Source organism: Peromyscus maniculatus, chromosome 14 (assembly GCF_049852395.1).
Source record: "Peromyscus maniculatus bairdii isolate BWxNUB_F1_BW_parent chromosome 14, HU_Pman_BW_mat_3.1, whole genome shotgun sequence".
Taxonomy (NCBI): Eukaryota; Metazoa; Chordata; class Mammalia; order Rodentia; family Cricetidae; genus Peromyscus; species Peromyscus maniculatus.
Window position 1 is genome coordinate 89,083,392 of NC_134865.1, and position 22,600 is coordinate 89,105,991.

The 22,600-nt window shown below is 49.3% G+C and overlaps 1 protein-coding gene across 1 annotated transcript in view; it reads left to right on the forward strand.

The window, feature by feature from the left end:
* Ptprn2 (protein tyrosine phosphatase receptor type N2) overlaps window positions 1–22,600 on the forward strand; it is a 723,788-nt gene that overhangs the window by 649,845 nt on the left and 51,343 nt on the right. The window contains exons 15-16 of the mRNA XM_006988296.4: window positions 5,213–5,360; window positions 22,383–22,456. Of these exons, the coding sequence (XP_006988358.1) occupies window positions 5,213–5,360; window positions 22,383–22,456 (222 nt within the window). The remainder of the gene's footprint in view (window positions 1–5,212; window positions 5,361–22,382; window positions 22,457–22,600) is intronic.

Sequence of the window (22,600 nt, forward strand, 5' to 3'; positions counted from 1 at the left end):
GTTACTAAGTGTTTCTGCGTTGTTACCAAGTTGCTGCTGTTAAGCTTTTACTGGCTTTGTTTACAAAGCTATCTTACAGGATTGTTGTAAGGAATGGCATACTGTATAGAAAGCCCTGCAAGACTCAGACTCACACACCGAGGTGTTGGAAAGTGTCCCCACCAGGTGAACACTTACACTGATTTGTGAAAAAGCAATGAAAGAGTGGGTGTGTGACACAAAGTCCATGAGGAGGCTGTCACCACTGCTAAGACAAGGTCAGCAGCGAGTCCCCAGACCCTAAGGCATCAGCTGTGGGGACTGGGGAAAATGCCCAGTCAGCGGTTTAACTTCTCTAGGATCTGGTCTCCCATATGTAAGATCAAACCTGGTATGGGCATCTTTTCATTTTAAAAAGGAAAATTCTCTAATGTTGCAAATGTCCCAAGCCTAAACTACAACAGTCAGCACTAAAGATAACAAAAACAAACAACAACAACCAAAACAAACAAACAAAACCAGCCCTCCCAGGTACCAGGAAGAGCAAAACTTATCAACAATTTGCATCTTCCTTGGAGTTGGTTATCTGTGTGTTTTGCTTCATTCTGTCTTCTTTTCTTTTCCTTTCTTTATGTGTTATTTATATAACCAGGAAGTCACAATTTAAAAACAAAACCCCTAGGATTAGGAAGATCGTTCTACAGGTGATTGCATGCCACACAAGCATCACCTGAGTGTGAACGCCAGCACCGACAGAAAAGCCAGGCATGGTGGCATGTACCAGTCATCCCTGTGCTGGCCTGAGAAGGACCCCTGGAACTCACTGGCCAGCCAGTCCAGCTGAATTAGCTCCAGATTCAGTGAGGAGAGACTGCCTAAAAAATAAAGTAGACAGAAATTAAGGAAGACACTGGACATAGATAGACCCCCTAAGCTTCCACACCCATACACACTCATGTGTGAACATGTACACACGTCAAAACCAAATGTCTCCCACCATCCAGTCCTCACACCTGCACTTATACATAAAATAACAATGTTTAAATGGCCATTTAAAAAGACTCAGCTGAATGCCCTCTACAGAGGAAGTGTGAATACAGTTAAATTGCAAGTTCATTGGCCTGGCAGCCGGAAGCAAGCTGGTCTGAGAGTACTGCCCAATCTACTCTGGTCTCACTGCTCCTCCTGTAAGAGCAGGCCACAGGACAGAACTTGGGTGGCAATTTTTGGTTTTGCTTTTACTGATTAAAATGTGGAAGGCTGAGCCTCCCCACAGACTCTTACCACAAACCACAGACTAGGAAGATTTCATATTAATCGCTGCAGTAAAACGATGGGCAGAAAGCGGCGGAAGGAAGAAGAGTTTGCCTTGCCTGGTGGTTTGAGGAAGTGGTCCATGGGGTGGAGGAGGCATGGTGGCTGGAGTGGCAGAGTGTGGGGCTGCCTGCACACATCTCAGAGGACCAGGATCACAGAGAGAGGAGTGCCAGCACTTAGTTCACTTCCTCCTTGTCCCCAGTCTGGGACCCCATCCACAGACGGGGACATCCATGCTCAGGATCGGTCTGCCCTTCACATAGGCACACCCAGAGGTATTCCTCCTAGCTGAGTCTAAATCCAGCCAAGGTGACCACGACGGTTAAACCATCCCAGAGCCTAGAATGTGGCTGAGAGATGTGATCATCACTTTCATTTCATGAACAACGCTACATATAAATATTAATAGGACGTGCTGATCAAATAGAGATGTGCAGGACCAGACACAGCCTGGTGAGCAGGGCATGCTGGGAGAATGAAAACCTTGGATCAGTTTCATTATAATCAAGTTAATTGATAAGTGGCTTAATTCTCAGGAGCAAAATGGCAGTGTCAAGATCCGCTTCTTCCCTCCATCCCACCACTCAAGCTGATGCCCAGAGCTCAGGCTGCACTAAAGAGAACTTGCTGCACCCAATGGTGAAGCAGATTGTGTAAAAAGCTGTGGTTCACATGAACAGGGCTCACAGGGTACACTTCAACACATGGCACCCAGAGCCAAGGTGATCCTGCCAGGGCCTGTCACAGAACCCACTCTTCTGCCACAGAAAGGGCCTCTGCTCATAATGGCTTCCCTGAAAGGGCTCTCTAAAGGACAGCCAGGTCCAGCCTCTCTGCCCAGAGCCATCACTGCCTGCTTCTAGTACGAAGGAAGCCTTTCAGACTCTGAGGCTGCACACCTAACTGGTCCTGCTGCTCAGTTCCCCCCTACACCAGGACTGGACTCAGTGACGCCGCCAGGATTTCACAACACTGAAGTGTTACACTGTGCTAAGATCGTGCCGTCCTGCCTTAAAGAATTGGTGTGAAGGGCCGGAGGACGGCTCAGCAGATCAGAGATCTTGCGGTGCAAACCTGCTGCCCTGAGTTCAATCCCCAGAACACGCAGAGGAAGGAGAGAGCCGACTCCTCCGACCTCCACAGACACGCTGAGGAATGCACGGGCACACATAATACACACAACAATACATTTTAAGGAAAAAAATTGGGGTACAAAAATATACCTTTATGTTCCTCAATGATTATGTTTATTCGTTTGTGTGCATGCATTTGCACACATGGACACATTTACATATAAGTTTTCATGTATGCATTGTGTGTGTTGTATGCATGCATGTGTGTACATGTGAGTGTGGATACTGGAGGTCCATGTTGGGCTTCTTCAACCACTTTCCACCTTATATTTTGAGGCGAGGCGTCTCACTGAATCTGGAACTTGCCAGTTTTCCTGGACTAAATATGGCCAGCAAGTCCCCAGGATCTGTCTGCCTCCACCTTCTCAGCACTAAGACTGTAGGGTCACACCACCATGCTGCTTTTTACATGGATGTTGGGATCAAACTCAGGCCCTTTGTGCTTGCATGGCAAACTCTTTACCGACTGAGCCATCCCCCCAGATCCCACCACAATTGTCTCCAAGGAAGGTGGCTGTGACTCCGTTCTCTAGGTGGAGCCTTTCCAGCTTTGCCCACTTGTTCACTGCTCCAGCTCATTGGTTCTGGCTCCATGCTAGGGGGCCTGGAGGGCCAGCATGGTGTGAGGAGAATAGACAGGTTAGTAGAGTACTCTGTTGAGTCTCTACTAATGTCTCAAGGTGCAGACGGTTGCAATGGGTCCTTCTAAGCAGAGTGCCTCAGTACCCCCCTACCAGGCCCCTGCACCTGCGGCTAGGCCCAGAGGATCTCCAAGACTCCTAGAGATTTTTTTGGTGTTCACTGACTTCCAAGGCACAGGACCATAGGGAGGTGGCCCAGCAGGGCACGGCTAATGTCTAGAAGGATCCTGGTACACTCCTGTCAAAGCTTCAAGGAACAGCTGAGTGAGGTTCATTCTGTCCTGTGTGTTAGCAGTAAGGACTGGCTGAGAGGACCACCCTGGCTCCTCCAACACTGGCGTGTCAGCAAGAGGGAGATGTAGGCAGGAGCAATGGGTAGAAGTAGTTGGAAGACTGTGAGCCCTTGGCTGGCTATTGGGTGCTGGCTACTTTATGCTAAGAGGCCATGTGTGTGCGGGTGTGCACATATGTGTGTGTCTTTTTGTGTAGACACACTTGAAAACCTGTGTCTGCATGTGGCGTACAGCAGATCAAAAGCCCATGGTCAGGGCTGAAGATGAAGTTCAGCGGTAGAGCACTTGCGTGGGGAGAAAGAAAAGAAAGTGGAAGGGAAGAGAGAAGAGAGGAGGAAAGGAAAGCTGAGCTATACCAATCTGAGCTACCGACAATGCTCTGGAGGAGGGGATCACTGCATCCTGCAGAAGTCACTCATCACCTGGGTTTGGTTCCCCCAGCACCTCTTCCTGGAGGTCCCCTACTTCTGGAGTGAGTAGATTGGTAAGCCATGGAGGCCACACAGTGTCTCGGTGGCAGGGAATGGTCAGAGGCCTTTATGTCCTCAGCCACCAGCAGTCGTAACGTGTGCTCACTGGCAAATGCTGGGACAACTAAGCCCGGAACACCTCAGGGTGGAACTCGGCTTCCTCTGGCTTACGTTTGGTTAATGCTGGAGATGTTCAGATTTCATCACAGATCTTAGCAGCTCCAGGTCTAAATGGTCCAGCAAAGTTCCAACTTAAGAAAAACAGCTTCTGTGTAGACCCCCATGGGAGAGAGGAAGGCCCACAAGCAGTGGATCTGGGTTCCCCAGCTCTGGACTGACCCCAGGTGGCCGCCTGATCCCACATTTCCACATGTTTGTATGCATGCTGACAGTACATGTGTCTCCCAGGCCAGTGTGTGTTCTGTCTATGCCTGGCGGGTTGACAGCACCATCTGAGACCACCATAGCTCCTCATTAAGAAGGAACCTGTGTGCACTGAGTGGCACTCTCAACCCCTGGGGTCAGCAGAGGTGGTGTCTGTCTCTCCCTGAGCCCTTGGGAAGCTGAGCATTCTGCCTCCTCACCAGAGGGCCTGGTTAAGGATATGATTCTGGTTCAGTCTCTACCCAGAGGCTTTCCAGCAAGACCTTGGCTGGATACAAAGTGGTGTTCAAGCAACTCACTTGCTGTTTTTCAGGTAGATAACCTCAAAGATTAGTGGTTTAAGAACCAATGGTCCTCTTTGGAAAAGGAGAAAATGAAAGACTTGCCATGTAGGGGGTCACTTGCTCAGGTATCCCCCAGGTTCCTGGGGTTAGTCCTGTTTTTTAAGTACACATCACTGTTTTCCCTGTAACTTCATTTGGCTTGAGTCTGCCTTCCTGGATTTGTCAGGGAGGTTTTTAAGCGCACACACACCCTGCTGCCCCTGCTCATAAGCCTCCCATGGCTCCCACTGTCAGGTCCGTGGAATCCCCTCCAGGGTTCCTCCTTGTACCAGCTCTCCTTGCTCCTCAGCATAGCCACCACACTGACCTGGCCCCCGGGTCCTGTCTGGTCCTTTCTATCCCAGGTAAATACTGCAGCCCTAGAGCAGGCCCTGTCTCCAAGCTGGACACATTTTTCTCACCAGTTTTGTCTGACTGGATAAACGTGGCCTGACAGGAATCTGCCTGTCTCCTCTGGCAGATTGATTGCCCTTGCTCGAGTGTACTTCACAATTTCGGTCTCAGTGCTGATGCTCAGTCCCCAGGTAGAGAAATCACACACATCTTGAGCCAAAAACAAAAGCTGGAATAGTTGTTGCCGCACTCCACGCTTGCCGACTGACATGGGCCCATCCTAGATCCCACGCCCCTGACTCTGTGCATCCTTTTCAGGCCTACATGGAAGACCATCTGAAGAACAAGAACCGGCTGGAGAAGGAGTGGGAGGCACTGTGCGCCTACCAAGCAGAGCCCAACACCTCGCTTGTGGCCCAGAGAGAGGAGAACGCATCCAAGAATCGTTCCCTGGCTGTGCTGACCTGTACGTACCCAGCCTGCATGACCTAGCAGTGGGAGAGGAGGTGGGGGCACCTGGCTGTGATTTACTCTGCCCACCATCAGGGTCTGCTGAGCCCATTGGCTCTGCTCTATCTCTGTCTGCTGACCTGACCCCCTATTGAAGACTGGTGCCTTGTTCCCCTGGCAGCTGTCCCATCCCCAAAAGCCAGTCTCCTTCTTTTGATCCAATGGTAGAGCCCTGAGAATGCCAGCTGCGGGCCCAGGAGCCCTCGTGGAAACCAGCATTATGGCTGTGCTCTAGTAGAGGAAACCTATGGGATTCTATGGTCTGTGAACACGTGGGCTGTGGGTGAAGACAAGCTGATTAACATAGAGTTATGTATCTCAGCTTAGCATTAACAGCAGTCACTGGTATCACTGGTACAATATTGCTACAAGCCTTGATGGCTTCACTCCAGTTGGGTGTCACTGCAGTCCTGAAGCCACACCAATGGAGAAGGACTTAGTTTCCTACGATGTGCTTAAGATATACTAGGTGGCCATGTGAGACATACAACCCCTGATGTAGGGATTAGATGTGTGCATCTTCATAGTCCCTGGCCCTCCTCCACATCACTGGCTGTGGGTAGTCACAGGTCCTAGGGAAAGTTTGGATTCTGACTAGCATATGAGTCTACCCAAGGAAGCCCTCAGTGACCAAAGTCTCCCATATAAATAGGCACTCAATAAACATTGGTCTGTTGATGATGAATAGTAAATGTGAATAACTCAGCTGCTCTTCTACCTCAAGACAAGAGGTACTTGTTCCTAGCCCAGAAATGATAAAATTAACTTTGTAGTCCAGTTTTGAGAGCCTAGCAAAGCCATGCTGGTCTCAGGTTAGCATCAAAAGAGCTCACAGAATGAGGATCCATGCTAAGGTGGCAGAGAGAACCTTGTCGCTGAGCCCTCACCTGGGGCTTTGCAGCATCCTGCCAGGGACTCTCATCCTGATAGCAGAACGCTATCACATCCCCTTTAGCCGGACCCCTCGGGTGCTCCTTAGAGTAAATAGAGGAGTTTGGCCTGAGCTTCAAAGCCAGGAGCTATGTGCTCAAGTCATGCAGAATGGCAAGCTTTTAGAATGCAGACCACCCTCCTGCATGTGAACATTTATCAGAGAGAAGGTGGCATTCCATCCTCTGCTTTCTTGGGGTCAGGGCATGGTCCCCTTTAGACAGCTGTGATCAGAAACTCTTGTAACTTACAGATTTTCTATTTAGAAGAAAAGCAAAATAAAGCACACCCAATCAACAAGCAGGTTTGGTTAAACACCAGCTGTGCCAGAGATTGTTGACAGGTGCTGGGATGGCTGAGTACCAGGCTGCTGCCCCTGTAGTGGAGTTGGGATGGATAGAGTAAATGGGGACAGGGGGTGGGTGGGGTGGAGGTGGAGGGGAATGGTGGTGGAGCGGGGGGGATGGGACAAAGGCATCTGTCTATGCTTAAATTTGAGGTCTGCTCCTCAGGACATGCCCTCCCTTAAGGATCTGATACAGGCCAGCAGTTGGCACCACTGTGTCAGCTGTGGGGGAGGCCCGGGGCCCTTGGGCCTCTGTGACAGACAGACGCTCAGCCCCGTCTGCCCACACTAGAATAAGACAGAGAGGAAAATGCTTCCAGGCATGCCTGGGACATGACTAGTGCCACCTCCTGGTGCCCCAAGGGGACTCTGCCACCCAGATCTCAGCTGCACCAGGTGGAAAAGCATGCATTGCTAGGAGGTCAGAGTCACAGGGTTTCTCCAGCTACAGGGACCCCAGACACGAGTGTCTCTCTTAGAGACTGGTCTTTCTACTCTCTCTTCTGGTTCCCCTCCTCCCTCCCAAGCAGTGCTCCCCGGCTTCGGCTTGCTGGTCTCTGTTCCAGACTCTGAGGAACCGCTCCTCTCCCATCCTGCTTTGCTCTCTTTACTCTTGTTAACAGAACTGGCCCAGCCACAGCGTCCAAGGATGCTGAGGGACATTTCTCCCATGTTGCTCTGTTTATGAGAGTACCTGCTGATAGCCCGCCACAGGAGGGTGAGGGACAGGGTGAGGATTCGGTTCCCCAGTCCTCTGTACTTCCTGTTGGGATGCCCTTCGGTGTCCAGGAGCAAAACAGAACCATCTGCCACTCTGAAGGCCTTTGTCTCCTTGCTGTGACACTCTGGGGTCTCCTTCGTCTTTTGCCTTCGTTCAGGCCTTCCAGCTCCCCTCGGGCTGCAGCCCTCTGCGCCACACCTTTACCTAGGCCTTCCTGTCATTCCTGGAAGCCCCCTGCGCGGTGTGTTCCCGTGCTCTGCGAGACGGTCTTTCTCCTCCTCCCAGGAAGATCCCACTCACACTTTCCACCCACTGCCCCTTTGTTGGTGTGGTTCTGTCAGACGCTGCCCAGGCGTTCCAGCACTGGGCCGGTGAGGTGGTGAAGGGTGCGGGAGGATTCTCCAGCACCATCAGATTCCCAAAGAAGCTGCAACCCAGACATATAAGGCACCTGGCCCTCATGTGGCTGTGTCTCGTTACATTCTCTTGGGACTTTAAAGAACTTCATAGGCTTTTGCCAGCTTTGTGCATGGTTACAAAGAATTATGCAATAGTTTGCTGGTCTGCTTTTTAAAATCAGCAGCAGAAATATAATGCTATTTTGGTATACTATTTTAAATAAATAGAAAGAAAATTTTGTCTCTGAATTATGATGATGATGATGAGAGAGAGAGAGGGGGTGGTGGTTCTGAAGCCATATGCAAGAATATTTCTTGGAACAAAACCAAAAAGAACAAAGAGCTGGAGACCCAGGTGTGTGATAAGACCTGGAGCAGAGTGGCCCCTGTCTCATGCTTGGGTAGTGTTGAGAACCAACTTCTGCTGTCTTAGGAGTGAGTGGATATGATGTGCAGCCAGCTTGCTCCCTAGGATAGGAAATCCTCCCATGTTCCCTCCTCCCCCTGGCCTTTGGCAGGTGCTCACTCCTCAGACCTAGCTTTCTTACTCAGAGTGTACACGTTGACATTTGTGTGGGACTCATATGGCCATGCTGGCTCACTTCCAGGTTGCCATCAGAATCTGAGGTTGTCTCCGCAGAGATGGTTGTTAGCCCCAGGATGCCAGCCCTGCCCAACCATCCATGGTTAGTGAATCATAGCAGAGGAACTGTTTCTCCCTACCAGAGGGGACCTTGTTAAATCTCAGAGATTCTGTCCCCTGCCTGGCTGATCGCATCACCTCCTCTCTCGAACTTTACTGTCTACTCTTTTCCATCATTTCTCACATCTTCAAGTCATTGGTAGAAGGGGAGTCAACATGGCAACCTTGTTCGCCTCCCTTCCTGTGCTGGCTGGGATCCATGGGGCATCATCCTCTGGGAGAGGTGCAGTTGTGGAGTCTGTGACTGCGGTCTGGCAATGGGATACACTCCAGACCCTGGCAGCTCTAGCTTGAGCTGGTCAAAGCTCAGGTGTGTAGAAACAGTGTGCAGCCAACGCTGGCCAGGCATTCCCGTGTGTCTTCCTGTGACAGCAGTGCTGGTCTCAGTTCTGTCCCCACAGCAAGTGGAAGAACTTGAGCTAAAATGGCTATATTACCCGCCCAAAGTCGGAAGCCAGCATTTATCCTCAGATGTCTGGCTGCAGAACTGGCCCATTATAACTTACATGCTGTTTCCCAGGGACTCTCCTTACAATGCTTGGCATGGTGCTCCCAGACTTCCCAATACCACTTTAAAGCCCCCGTTGAAATCACTTGGCAGTTACCCGCAAACTAGCTCTAGGCTCAGCCGCTCCCACTCGGCATAGCTGTGTCCCTCCCTGGGAACGTTATTCTGAGCCAAATGATGAGTCTATTTTAGGCACAATGACATCAGAATAGAGTAGTCCACATCTAAAAATAAGGACGTTCTTATCCAAGGCTGCAACCCTGTTGTTACATCACTAAGAAGTAATGATGTCACATCACTAATGTCATCTGACCTCATTGGCCCACTCAGGCTCCGTGACAGCTGATGAATGACTTACATGGCAGCAGCTTTTCCTCTCCTGGAACTGGGGCCTACACACCCCCAGGAGAGGGCCAGCAGGACAAGTTCCTGCTGAGGCCCCTCCTTATCTCATAGTGTCCAAGTCTGCAGCATTGTTAAAGGACACTATTGTCTGGAACAGGGCCCAACTCCATGGCCTTACCACTGCTTAGTGGCCTGTGTGAATATCCTGTCAATCATGGTCTCAGATTTTGGAAGGCAGGTATCTGGAATTCACTGTATGAAGTTCAAGGATACAGGGCCCAGTCTAGGGCCAGGCTCCATGCTCTAGGGTCCTTGGTATTCCCATCATGTGCATCAGCCATTTGTCTCACTCTGTCTTGACCAGGACACCATCATGGCTCAAAATTTAAATGTAGAACAGCCCTACTTTTCTTCCCTTCATGCCCCTGGTAAAGCCGTTGTCCCAGGAACCTACCTCCTTATCAGGTGGACATGAGGCTTCTACACAGGGGCCTGCCCCAGAGCTGTTTAGGTCCACGGGAAGCTCACTTGACTTCTCCCAGGGCGCCCCAGCCTGAGAGATGTGTCTGGACCAGCACACCTCCACAGAGCTACAGGGATCAGCGTGTTCCATAGTCTCAGTGCAGGAAGCCTAACGTCCTCATACATTCGTCCTCTTCGCCTTCCTGTCTCCATCCCCACTCCACTCACTCTTACTGACTCTATAGCTCTTACACCATCAGCAGAGTGAGGCTTCCCAGGATTAGCTAATGGCAGCCTTTCATCAGGAACCAGGCTAACCCTATCTGGAGTCCCAGTGAAGACCACACATGCACCCAAGTACCCATGACCCACAGACAGCAGAAATCTCAGGTCGGAGAGTTAAGGAGCGGATATTTAAATGTCTGGTAGTTGCTCCTCGTCATCTGGCTCGTGGGGAGGGGGGGGCAAGAGAACAGCATTACACCCAAGAGTTTATGTCCTAGGTCTTCATGAGATAAAGTTAAGTGGGCTACAGATGAGGAGATGGACTCATACCAAGTTAAGTCAGGGAGACCATGATGCTACCTGTGATCCAGTCTGAGGCAGACAAAGAGGCCGGATGTGGGAGGTGAAGACAGTCAGTTTGAGCTTCCTGAACTCTGGAAATGAGAGCTGTCACTTCTGGTCACCTAACTCTCCAAGCTGTGGACGTTGTCACATTTGTGCAGACAGCTCACACACACCGAGGATGAACCGGCTGAGTGCACCGAGACCCACCTTGGGGCTGGATCCTTAGCGCAAGCATCTCTGTTGCAGCTAGCAGAAAATGGGTGACAAAAATATCTATCTGTGAAAAATGTTCTGCTGGTCTTCCGGTGGAAATGGAGGAAAGGTGACTAGTGTCACCTCCTCGACTAGGAAGCAGCCTTGTCCATCCTTACTTTGGTGTCACTAAGAGAAGAGCCTAGTTCTTTCCCTTGCACATCTGCATCTGATAGCATTAGATGCTGGATTCCACAAATGGTCATTGCATGTGAAGTCTCTGAGTTAAATAGGATCATTCCAGCTGCATATTCTTTCTGTGTTTTCCTGGAACCATTTTACTGATCCTAAGACAGCATTCTAGGGGTCAGAGGACACATCTGTCAGTCCCCATTGAATATCAGGACATCTGTCAAAGATGGTACCTCTGCTCTCCTGTCCCCCAAACAAGCCTTATTTTTCCCAAGCTACACAATGCACAGACCAGTAAAATTCTGTTCTCCACAAATTATAAAAGCATAGTGTGTTTGTGTTTATGTGTGTGTGTGTGTGTGTGTGTGTGTGTGTGTGTGTGTGTGTGTGTGTGCTGATATGAATGCACATATATGTGTATGAGTGTGGGGATCAATGGGCAACCTCAAGTACTATCCTCAGGGATGCTGTCCACCTCCTTTGAGATGAGGTCTCCCATTGGCCTGGAGCTCATCAATTCAGCTAGGCTGACTGGCTAGCAAACTGCAGGGGGTCTTACAGCCTGACAGTTTGTACCAATGCTGGGGATCAAATTCAGCTCCTTATTCTGGTAGGCAGGTGCTTCAGCAACTGAGACATCCCTGCAGACCTTACAAGTGTGGTTTTTAAAGATGCGAGTTGTTGATCCACTTCAGGCTTACGCTCCTGAGAGGCCAGTGTGTTTTGCTAACTGTGAATCTTGCGTCCTTGGGCAGAGCTGAGTCACAACCCTCATGTGGGCAGAGGACCTGGTGGGAAGACCGCACAGATAGCATGGTCCTGGCTGGCTTGCCTCTATATACTTCTGTTAGGTCATTCAATGAATGTGTAACAAAATGAAGGTGCCGAAACCCTGGTGAACCCAAGTCATGAGTGCTTCCCCACCCTGTGCATCTAGGAGAGATCTGAACAGGTGCTCCTCACGTTGGCACCAGGGTCTGGTGGGAACACTCCTCTCCAAGCCCTCTTTGTGCCACGTCAGTAGAGATAGCCCCCATTCTGGCAGCTGAGCTCACAGAACCCTGCCTGAGGATCCCCGTAGCCACCTCAGCAAGAGATGTAAAAGCTAAGACCTGAAGGAAGTTGAATGAATTGACTGATAATGCAGTTGGACCAGAGTCAAGCACCCCATCCGTGGTACATCATCAGCCCCTTGGAATGGAGCAACAGACCCCCACAGCTTAAATAGCAGAATCCATCAGCCTCACAGTTCTGGTGGCTGGAATCCAAGGTCAGGGTGTCATCAAAGCTCTCCCCGCCTGCCAAGAGCCATCCTTATGTCCACATGGCACTGGCCCTGTGTGAATCTGTGTCCAAACCTACCTCACTGCCACCCCACATACCTGCTTAACAAGACGCTGGTCCTATTGGATCAGGTCCTACCCTGATGACTTCAACTTAGTTCTATATGGAGAGACCATGTTCCCAAGAAGGCTACCCTCTGGGGGACGGTGGGTAGGACTTCATCACGCCCTTTTGGGGAAGATACATTTCAACTCTTAACATCAGAAGCTCTAGGAGAGCTCAGTGGCTGGGTAGGCCTTATGGGACACAGCAGCCTGCATACCTCTGGGATTGGCCGCGTGTGTTCTGCTCCGGCCCAGTCATGCTGAGGAGTTAAAACTCCCACACCAATACGGGCAGCAAAATTGGTAGGCAAGTAAAATCCTTTAGGGGTAGGGGGTGGGAACCCAACTATACCGTCTGTTCTACACTCTACCTATACCACCATTTGCTGGCCCAGGAGGCTGCTCTCTTACCTTTTGAAAATCTACAGGGATGCTTGTGAAAGAACCTCAGTAAATGAGACCTGAGGTTGGAGAGATGGCTCACCGGTAAAGACAGCTGGCTGCTCTTACACAGAGGACTTGGGTTCAATTCCCAGCTCTTGCATGCCAGCTCACAACTACCTGTAACTCCATTTCCAAGGAATCCATTACCCTCTTCTAGCCTCCACAGGCACAAGACACTTCCATGGGGCCATGCATATAAGCAGGCACACTTACATACACATAAAAAACAAAATTTTTACACAGCAACACTAAAAACAGTAAATAAATCTTTTTTAAAAGTAGGAAATAAAATCCAAGACTGAGACTGGTGAGGACTACCTCACAGGCCACGGTCACTTCTGTGGGACCTCTGTGGTTCAAGGAAGCCAAACCCAGACCTTAGTCTGTTTGACAGCTTGCCCGAGAACATCAGCACTGCGCGGGCCTCATGGTAGGACCATCTTGGCATGTAGGAGGGATTTCCGAAAATGGTACTTGTGATAATTAATCATCACTTTGACTGGATTTGGAATCACTATGGTAACACTTCCGGGGTGTCTATGAGGGAGTTTCCGAAAAGGTTGAACTACAGAGGAAAGATCCACCCGTAATGTAGTCAGTTTCTTCTCACGACCTGGGGTCCCAGGCTCTATACAAAGGTGAAAGTGAACTGAGCCAGAGTTCGACTCTGCTTCCCGGCTGTGGACGCCATGTGACCGGTTGCCATGTCCCACTGCCATGCTGCCCCTACCCTGATGGCCCGCACCCTCAAACTGTGTGCCAGAACAAAAGTCCTAAGTCGCTCTTGCCAGACTTTCCTCACAACAGCAGGGAAAGGAACTGGTATAGAAGATTTTTACCAAGAGGTGGGGCCATTGCTGTGACAGACCTTGTGATTTGATTCTTAGGCTTTTGAAAACTATTCACTTGAGAGCAAGGTAGAATTTGAAACTTGGAGCTAGAAAATCCCTACCAGTCAGCAGGGCTTAATGGGCCATTCTGGTGGGAGTTTGGAAGATCTGAGCGATGAGAGCAATGTGGAGAGTGAGGCCAGGGAGGATGTCGATCAGGAACTGAGTCATCACCTCACGGCTCTCATTTATTAAGGCTGTTTCACAAGCATCCCTGTGGACTATGCAAGAGTACAGCCCCTTGGGCCAATCAATGGTGGTACAGTTAGAGTACGGAGCAGACAATAGCTGGGTTTCCACACTGAAAGGATTTTACCTGCATATCAGTATTGCCACCCACACTGGTGTAGGAGTTCAACTCATCAACATGACTGGGCCTGAGCAGAACACACAGGGCCAATCCCAGAGGTATCCACAGTCTGGTGAAGTCTATATTCTGCCCATGTCCTGAAAATTTGAGTGAGGGTGAGTTATGACCTAAGTTGTCTGACAGAAGAATTATCAAGAGAGTATACACTCAGGCTTTGGCATAGCTACTTACTGCTCACGGTTCTCACCCAGGTCTACCGGTGGGGGCCGGGGCAGGTCAACAAGCAAAGCAGAAAGATGAACAATGTACCTTTTGGTAGGGAAACAAATGAATTTAAAGTTGTTGACAAGGCAGCCCAGAAAGCAAGTGAAATTGTTAGATTAGCACCATTAAAGAGAAACTGTGTACTCTATACCGGGATGACAGAAATGTACCCCAAGGAAAAGACCCCACCCACCAAAGGCTCTATTTAGTGAAAATGTAAATTCGTTGGCGGGGGTGGGGGTGGGGGGTGGAGAGGAGTTTGAACTGAGAATACCAACAAAGGGGTTCCCTGATCGAAAACAACTCCCTAGGGCAGTGCTTCTCCTGGATCAGTGCAAGAGAAGGATGGAACTGTAGTCCAAGGGGCCCAGCTACACTCCAGGCGGACATTGTCATCCACATGGTACTGTGTGCAGGCATGAAGGACACAATGACTAAAGGGTCATGGAGGTTTACAGCAGGGTTCCAGAAAGCTCCTCAGGCTAAGCCTGACAGGGTCGGGCTCTATAAAGAAGGCCCTGAAAGGCCATTGCTCAGAGTCGGGAAGTCGAAGCCTAAGCTGCGTGGTTGGAAATGCCAGAAGGGTGGGCTATCCACTAAGGAAGGCTGAAGACCCAGAGCAGGGCCGCCCCGAGGGAGAGATGCGCGCTGCAGAGTGGTGTCGCTGGTGGAACTAGCCAAGGCTGCTGGAGTCCAGGTGCTTAGGTCACTGCAGACTGGTATCACTGCCACAGATGCCAGACGCGGGGCTGCAGGGTTCTGTCTTCTCTGTCGGCTTCGGTTCTGCTCTGTCCGCCCTTGCCATCATCTTCTCCCTCCCCTCTGGAGCAGGGGTGTTTATTCTGAGCCATTATATATTGGGAGTGTGCAACTTTGATCTTCCTGGGCTGCTAGCTGAAACTGTCTGGGGTCTCAGGAGAAACGTCAGGCTTTGTACTTTTGAATGGCGTCAGAACTGTAAAAGCTGTGGGGACTTGCAGAGACGGACTAACTGTATTTTGCATCAAAGGGTGGACATGAGACTTCAGAGGGCAAGCGTGAAATGCTGAGATGCAAAGCAACATATTTGAGGGTCGGGTGGATAAGAGGATGAGTTTTAAGAGTTAATCTTTTATTTTTAAGATTTATTTTTATTATATGTGTATGGGTGTTTTGCCTACATGTATGTCTGTGCACCATATGTGGGCCTGGTGCCCTCAGAGGCCAGAAGAGGGCATTAGATCCACCAGAACTGGAGTTACAGTTATAGTCACACATGGGCACTGAGAAACAAACACAGGTCCTCTGAAAGAGCAGCTAGTGCTCTTAACCTCTGAGCCATCTCTCCAGCCCCTGCGAATATTAATCTTAATTATCACCTTGGCTACATTTGGGATCACTATGGAAACACACTTCTGGGTGTGTCTGAGAGTATTTTAGAAAACCTTAACTAGGGGCTGGAGAAATGGTTCAGTGGTTAAAAGCACTTGTAGAGGACCCAGGCTCAGTTTCCAGCATTTGCATGGTGGTTCACGATTCCCCAGAACTCCAGCTCCAGAAGATCCCATGCTCTTTTCTGACCTCTAACAGGCACCAGGCAAGCATGTGATGCATGTATATGCACACACATGTAGGTATTACATACATGCACCCACATACATAAATTTTAAAAAATAACTTTAATTAAAGAGGAAAGATTCAGCCCAAAATGTGGATGGTACCATCCCATGGACTGGTATACTCAATCAAATAAAAGGAAAAAGAGAGACAAACATCAGCATTCAGCTATCTTTACTTCCTGACTGTGGATACAATGTAACAAGGTACCATGTCTCCCCCAGCTTGAAGGAAGTTAAATTGCTCCTTAAATTGCTGCCTTTGGTACTTTGTCACAGCAACAAGAAAAACATGTCACATTACTGCTTTCTGTTCCTAGGTCTTCAGAGACATCCATCTGGCTTTTCAGAGTATTGGTGCAAACACATGTAATAGTGTGTTCTTTTGCCTAACTACAGCAGGTCTGAACACGGTCTCTCTGTGTTTGTGATCCCTCACTGGGAACATGGGGGCAGCATTGATATCTGGTTTATGGAGGGCAGTAGGTAATATCTAGTTGCATAATTGCTGTTTATCAACTGTCAATGGGCCTGTGAAATTAAGGACGTGAAGTACAAGGAGGAGTGAGGAACACAGGTGTATGAGCAACGCGGGTAAATGTGTGGTACAGAGGGAAGAACAGCATGGGGGTCTGAGACCGAAGGAGGGACGAGGAACCTAGAGGGAGACAAGGAGCTGAGATGAGCATGTGGAGATCTGATGACCATGAAGGGGTAAGCACAGGGAGGGATGAAGAACAGTGAGATTGAGGAGCGTGGAATCTTGGGGAGCGTGGGAGGATGAGCACCACGGAGAGAAAAGAAATATCAAGAGACAAGCAAGTTGGAGGAATGTGTGTAGCAGTGAGATGGAGATGGCTGGATACATGTTGCAGTTTGTTTGGACCACATGAGTAGCAATCCTGGGAGTCATAGGAACTGCCATTCTGAGAGGTCTATTCTAGAAGACGGTATGCCAACCAAAGATAGCTTCCATGAATCTTCTAAACATACCAAGATTTGAGATCCCACATCCATTAGTGATGAAACTTCAGAGCCCTGCACAGTGTTCCAGGATGACTATCCTCCCGGGCTTTATGCCCTTGCAACTCTGGAACTTGTTTCTTATGTTGGCATTTATGAAAGTCATTTTGTATTTACTGACAAGACAGTGGTCTTTACACGCATTTTGCTAACTCAATGGACTTCCACTCCATCTGCAGGTCCATCTGCAGTCTTAAACCTATTCCTGAACTCTTCACTGTGTTCCAATAATAGATGCCATTGAACACAACAGTCTTGTAATTAGATAATAAACCTTATAATTTTGAAAGACAGTCCAATCCTCTGAAATGTTGAGTAATTTATCCAAACACTCCAGGCTAGCAAATGGCAGGGCTTAGCCTTGAACCTGTTTTTTTCCTGAGACTGGCCAAGAACACTGTCTGATCTTTCTGGGCCTCCAATTCTACAATATGAAATAAGAATATAGCCCTGGTGCTGGATGGTGGTGGCAGCGCACACTCAGGAGGCAGAGGCAGGCAGATCTCTCTGAGTTCAAGGCCAGCCTGGTCTACAGGGTGAGTTCCAGGACAGCCACAGTCACACAGAGAAACCCTGTCTTTAAAAAAAAAAAAAGAAAAGAGAAAGGAAGAAAGAAAGAAAGAAAGAAAGGAAGGAAGGAAGGAAGGAAGGAAGGAAGGAAGGAAGGAAGGAAGGAAGGAAGAAAATAGCCCTGTTTAATATGTGGTTCAGGGCTCCAGGTAATCAAAGATATGTATGTAAACATATGGATTATTGTAGAAATTAGGGATATTCCTGAACAAGGTCATCATGTATGCCAGATACTGGGTGAGTCAGAAGAGGACAGTGTGCGGTGGTTTGATCAACAGTATTCTCCATACATGTTCCTGTCCCTCCCAGGTAATGAGATTGTGGATCTCCTTAGAGAGAAAAGAGCTCCAACAACTATAGAACCAGATGCAGAAAGTGAGATGTTCCTGGCTTCTGAGTTCTCAGACTGGGTTTTGTAAAATGCATGCACTTGTTAACTGAAATGGCTCAAGGCTGCCGTCGTCTGGGCCTGTGAGTGCAGCCATTCTGTCGCACGTGTTGCCCTGGGAGCAGGGAGGAGTGTAAGGCGGAGACCAGGGTAGACCAGCTGCTTGTTCACAGCCACCCTGGCTTCCCTGGAACTTGCAGCTGGCCTCACATGTGTAGACTGATCTCATGGGCCTCTCTGCCCCCCATTAGCATCCTGAAGGACAGGCAGGCATGCTAAACCTTGTAGCTCGGGAAGCCTGTCTTTGACACTCATAATACTGTGTGTTTTCCTCTTGCTGGCTCCTGTAGCATTACTTTAAAAATACGAACAAGGAAAGAAAACCACAAATTAGGTTGGAGATTTGCTACTGACTTACCATTCACGTGATCCTGCTGTCCGTGGTGCTCTAGCCCTTCCAGGGTGGCTGCACAGGTTTCCAAATACATGGCCCAAAGTGGACCAAGGTTAAAAATAAAATAGCTTAAGTTTAAAAGCAAAATGTTACAGTACAAAACCAAATATACTGTCTGAGGGCAGGAAGGCCTCTCCCTGACTCGAGGCTCTTACAAAAATGACCAAAGGATAAATGTGCAGTCTGCCTGTGCTTGGCACAGGGATCCACCGCTGCTCCGTGGAGCTGTCCCTGCTGGGCAGTGGCAGGCAGCAGCCATGACAGAGTCTCTTCACATTCAGACTGCAGGCTTCTGGACCCCACTTTTCTCTCCCTGAGCCTCCAGATGTTGGGGACATTTTCATGGCTTTCTGATAAGAAAGTCCAGCTGCAGCCACCTGCTAAGCCCAGGCACACCGCTACCCTGTCTGGGCCGCACTGACCCTTTGAAAGAAGCCAGTCACTCTCAGACCTCCCTAGTGCAACCTGAAACTGCACCAAGAACATTACTTACTGAACAGGCAGCACTGGATTCAGGAAATCGTGAGCTGGGATCTTTCTTTTCCTTGTTCTCTCCCACCCCAGCCCCAGCTGTTTATAAATGTTTCTCAGGAGAGGCCCCCAGCTGTGAGCAGCACAGACCTAAGGATGGTGTGTTGAGAACATTTACATAAGTCAGATTTCCAGGTGCCCCTCTGGAACACTCTGGAAGCAGCTGGAAACATAGCTCTATTACAGAGTTGGTTTAACAGGCCACCACACCAACTTTTTTTCCCCCCAGTATGTGTGAAAATATAGAATACCGGAGAAATTAAGAATATTCCTTAGCAAAAACTTATGATAACTTGGAGTCAGAAAGGAAGGTGTACCTCAGTTTCCTGATGCTGCCAGTTTTCACTTAGAAGTACTGTTAATGCAGAAAAGAGCCATCAAGACCATGGGATTTTTTTTTTTATCATCCACATCTCTGTTAAAAACTGTAGAGATGACTTGACAACCTCTGTCTTAAATGCCTTCATGATGCTTCTGCATCCTTCCAAAGGTACGTAGGTGAATGTTCATACTGTGAGATGTGTGAGCTTTCTTCCTGTCTCTGGATGTTCCACATCTAATCTTGTCTCTACTGGTAACAGTCCCATCACACTCTGACAGACAGACAGCCTGCAGCCATTTGTTGCCGAGAGCCGCAGGAGATCATGCTTCCCAAGTTCAACCTGATATAAGTCTCTTCACTTCCCCAACCCTAGAACATGGTGGTGGTTGTTTTAAATTTCGTGCATGCATGTATGTCTGTGTGTGAGTGTGTGCACAAGTGCAGATTCCATCAGAGGCCAGAAGAGAGCATCAGATCCCCAGGAGCTGGAGTTACAGGCTGTTGTGGCCCACCGGTACGGTTGCTAGGAACCCAGCTGAGGTCGTCTGCAAGAGCAGTATGCACTGATAAACTGCTGAGCCACCTGCTCGGCCCCTAGCATTGTGTTGTCATTGTGATTTTTTATTATGGCTGGGGGTGTATGCGGCTCAGTTCACAGAATGGTTGCCGAGCATGTATGAGGCCATGGATTTGATCCTCAGCACTACATAAATCCGGTGTGATGGGGGGTGCCTGTAACCCTAGTTCTGGGATGTGGAAGCAAGAGAATTAGATATTTAAGGTCATCACTGAGTACAGAGTGAAACAGAGGATGGTGTGTGCTATGGGAGATCTTCCAGAGGATCCAAGTTTAGTTTTCAGCACCCACTTTAGGCAGTTCACAACTACCTATAAAGCCCAGCTCCACAGGGGTATCGGACACCTCTGGCTTCTGTGGGCACCTGTACTCACGTGTGCACATGCCCACACATAAACCCACATACCTAACAAATAAAAAAATCTTACTAAAGTCCAGAAAGATGGCTCAGTAGGTAAAATGTCTGCTATGCAAGTTTGATAACGTGAGTTCAGTTCCAGAACCCACCTACGTTAAAGGTAGAAGGAAAGAACCAACTCTATGACGTTGTCTTCTGACCCCACACATGCACCATGGCACAAGCGCACCCACACCTCACCACACACACAAACACATGCACACCCACACCCCACCACACACACAAACACATGCACACCCACACCCCACCACACACACACAAACACATGCACACCCACACCCCACCACACACACAAACACATGCACACCCACACCCCACCACACACACACAAACACGTGCACACCCACACCCCACCACACACACAAACACGTGCACACCCACACCCCATCACACACACAGACACGTGCACACCCACACCCTACCACACACACAGACACATGCACACCCATACCCTACCACACACACACAAACACATGCACACCCACACCCCACCACATACACACAAACACATGCACACCCACACCCCACCACACACACAAACACATGCACACCCACACCCCACCACACACACAAACACATGCACACCCACACCTCACCACACACACAAACACATGCACACCCACACCCCACCACACACACACAAACACATGCACACCCTCACCCCACCACACACACAAACACATGCACACCCACACCCCACCACACACACAATCACATGCCCACCCACATCCTACCACACACACACAAACACATGCACACCCACACCCCACCACACACACAAACACATGCACACCCACACCCCACCACACACACAAACACGTGCACACCCAACACCCCACCACACACACAAACACATGCACACCCAACACCCCACCACACACACAAACACATGCACACCCACACCCCACCACACACACAAACACATGCACACCCACACCCCACCACACACACAATCACATGCCCACCCACATCCTACCACACACACACAAACACATGCACACCCACACCCAACCACACACACAATCACATGCCCACCCACATCCTACCACACACACACAAACACATGCACACCCACATCCTACCACACATACACAAACACATGCACACCCACATCCTACCACACACACACAAACACATGCACACCCACATCCTACCACACACACACAAACACATGCACACCCACATCCTACCACACACACACAAACACATGCACACCCACACATAGACACACTTTTTTGAAATTTAAGTAAAATCTTCAAGAGAAATGGAAGAGCCAGAGAGCTAGGCATGGTTGTGCATGCCTTTAACCCCAGCACTGGGGAGGCAGAAGCAGGTAGATCAATCTCTACGAGTTTGAGGCTGGCCTGGTCTACATCGCAAGTTCCAGAGTGAGGCCCTGTCTCAAAATGAATTACAGGAAACATAAGAGGGGAAAAGTCCTCAGGCCTTCACTGAGACACAGGGCACCTGAGAGCCACCTTCTTCAGGAAGTGGCTGTCTGGGGAAGCACAGATGTCTCTGTGTCCCCAGAAGAAAAGACATGATGTTGTGTGCTCCCCAAAGAAACATCCCTGGTGGGGAGAAGCAGTGATCAGAAGTGGTGGCAACATCTGAACTTGCCACCCAAGGAGGAAAATGTAGCTTTCAGAGGATTCCGTGATCTTAGGCAGTATTGTCTTCACATCTTTTGCCCGTGTTCTTAGGCAGTACCGTTTTTACATCTGCCCCAGCACCACATGTACCCTGTACCTTCTGCTAAAGCCACACTTTGGAAATTCCTGGAGAGAAGGCACAGAGGGCCACAGCAGGTAGGAGGCAGTTTGTTCCATATCTGAGGTGTTGTACCACTGATCCCCCTGTGGGGCCAGCTTCCACAGTAGTCAGATTCTGCTCTTTGAGGATTCATTTTAACAGTGAACATGTTTCTCCTTTGTACCCTTTGTGTCTACATTTTCTCTGGCTCTTACTTTGCTTTTGAAACTGAATTCTAGCAGTCTGAAGGTTTTAATGACTTATCAACAACTCACATTTCACATGGCAGCCTTCCTGTTAATATCCATGCTTATGTTTATTTACTGTAGGTTGACAGAGTTGTCCGTCACTAAAAGGCCAGTGCTCAGTTAACACTACACAGAAGATAAACTTGGCATTTGAGCTCTACGCAGGAAAACTGTCAAGGTGTCTCAATTCTGCTAAATGAGAGGCCCTTGGTGCCTTTCCCCACATATCCTGTACATGTCCCTTACACCAAGGATTCATACAGGGAGTGTGGAAAGGAAAGGCCCACACTGCAAGGTGGGCACCAGAGCAGAGAAAGGCTGGAAGGGGAGCCTTGGGGCACATGGAGCCCACACAGGCACCCCCTAGGCAGTGGTTAGCATTCCTACAGTTGGAGATCTAGACAGAATTTAACCCCCTGCTCTGGGCTTGCTTGCAGATGACCACTCCAGGATCCTGCTGAAGTCTGAGAACAGCCACAGCAACTCAGATTACATCAACGCCAGCCCCATCGTAAGTACATGATCACTTGGGGGGGGGGGCAGGGCTGTCTCTCTGCACTCCTTGTGATGCCACATTCCCTTAGTGGCACATCTTTAGGCATAGGACATAGGACAGATGCACTGTTACCAGCCTCAGAAGAAGAGAGGGAAAACT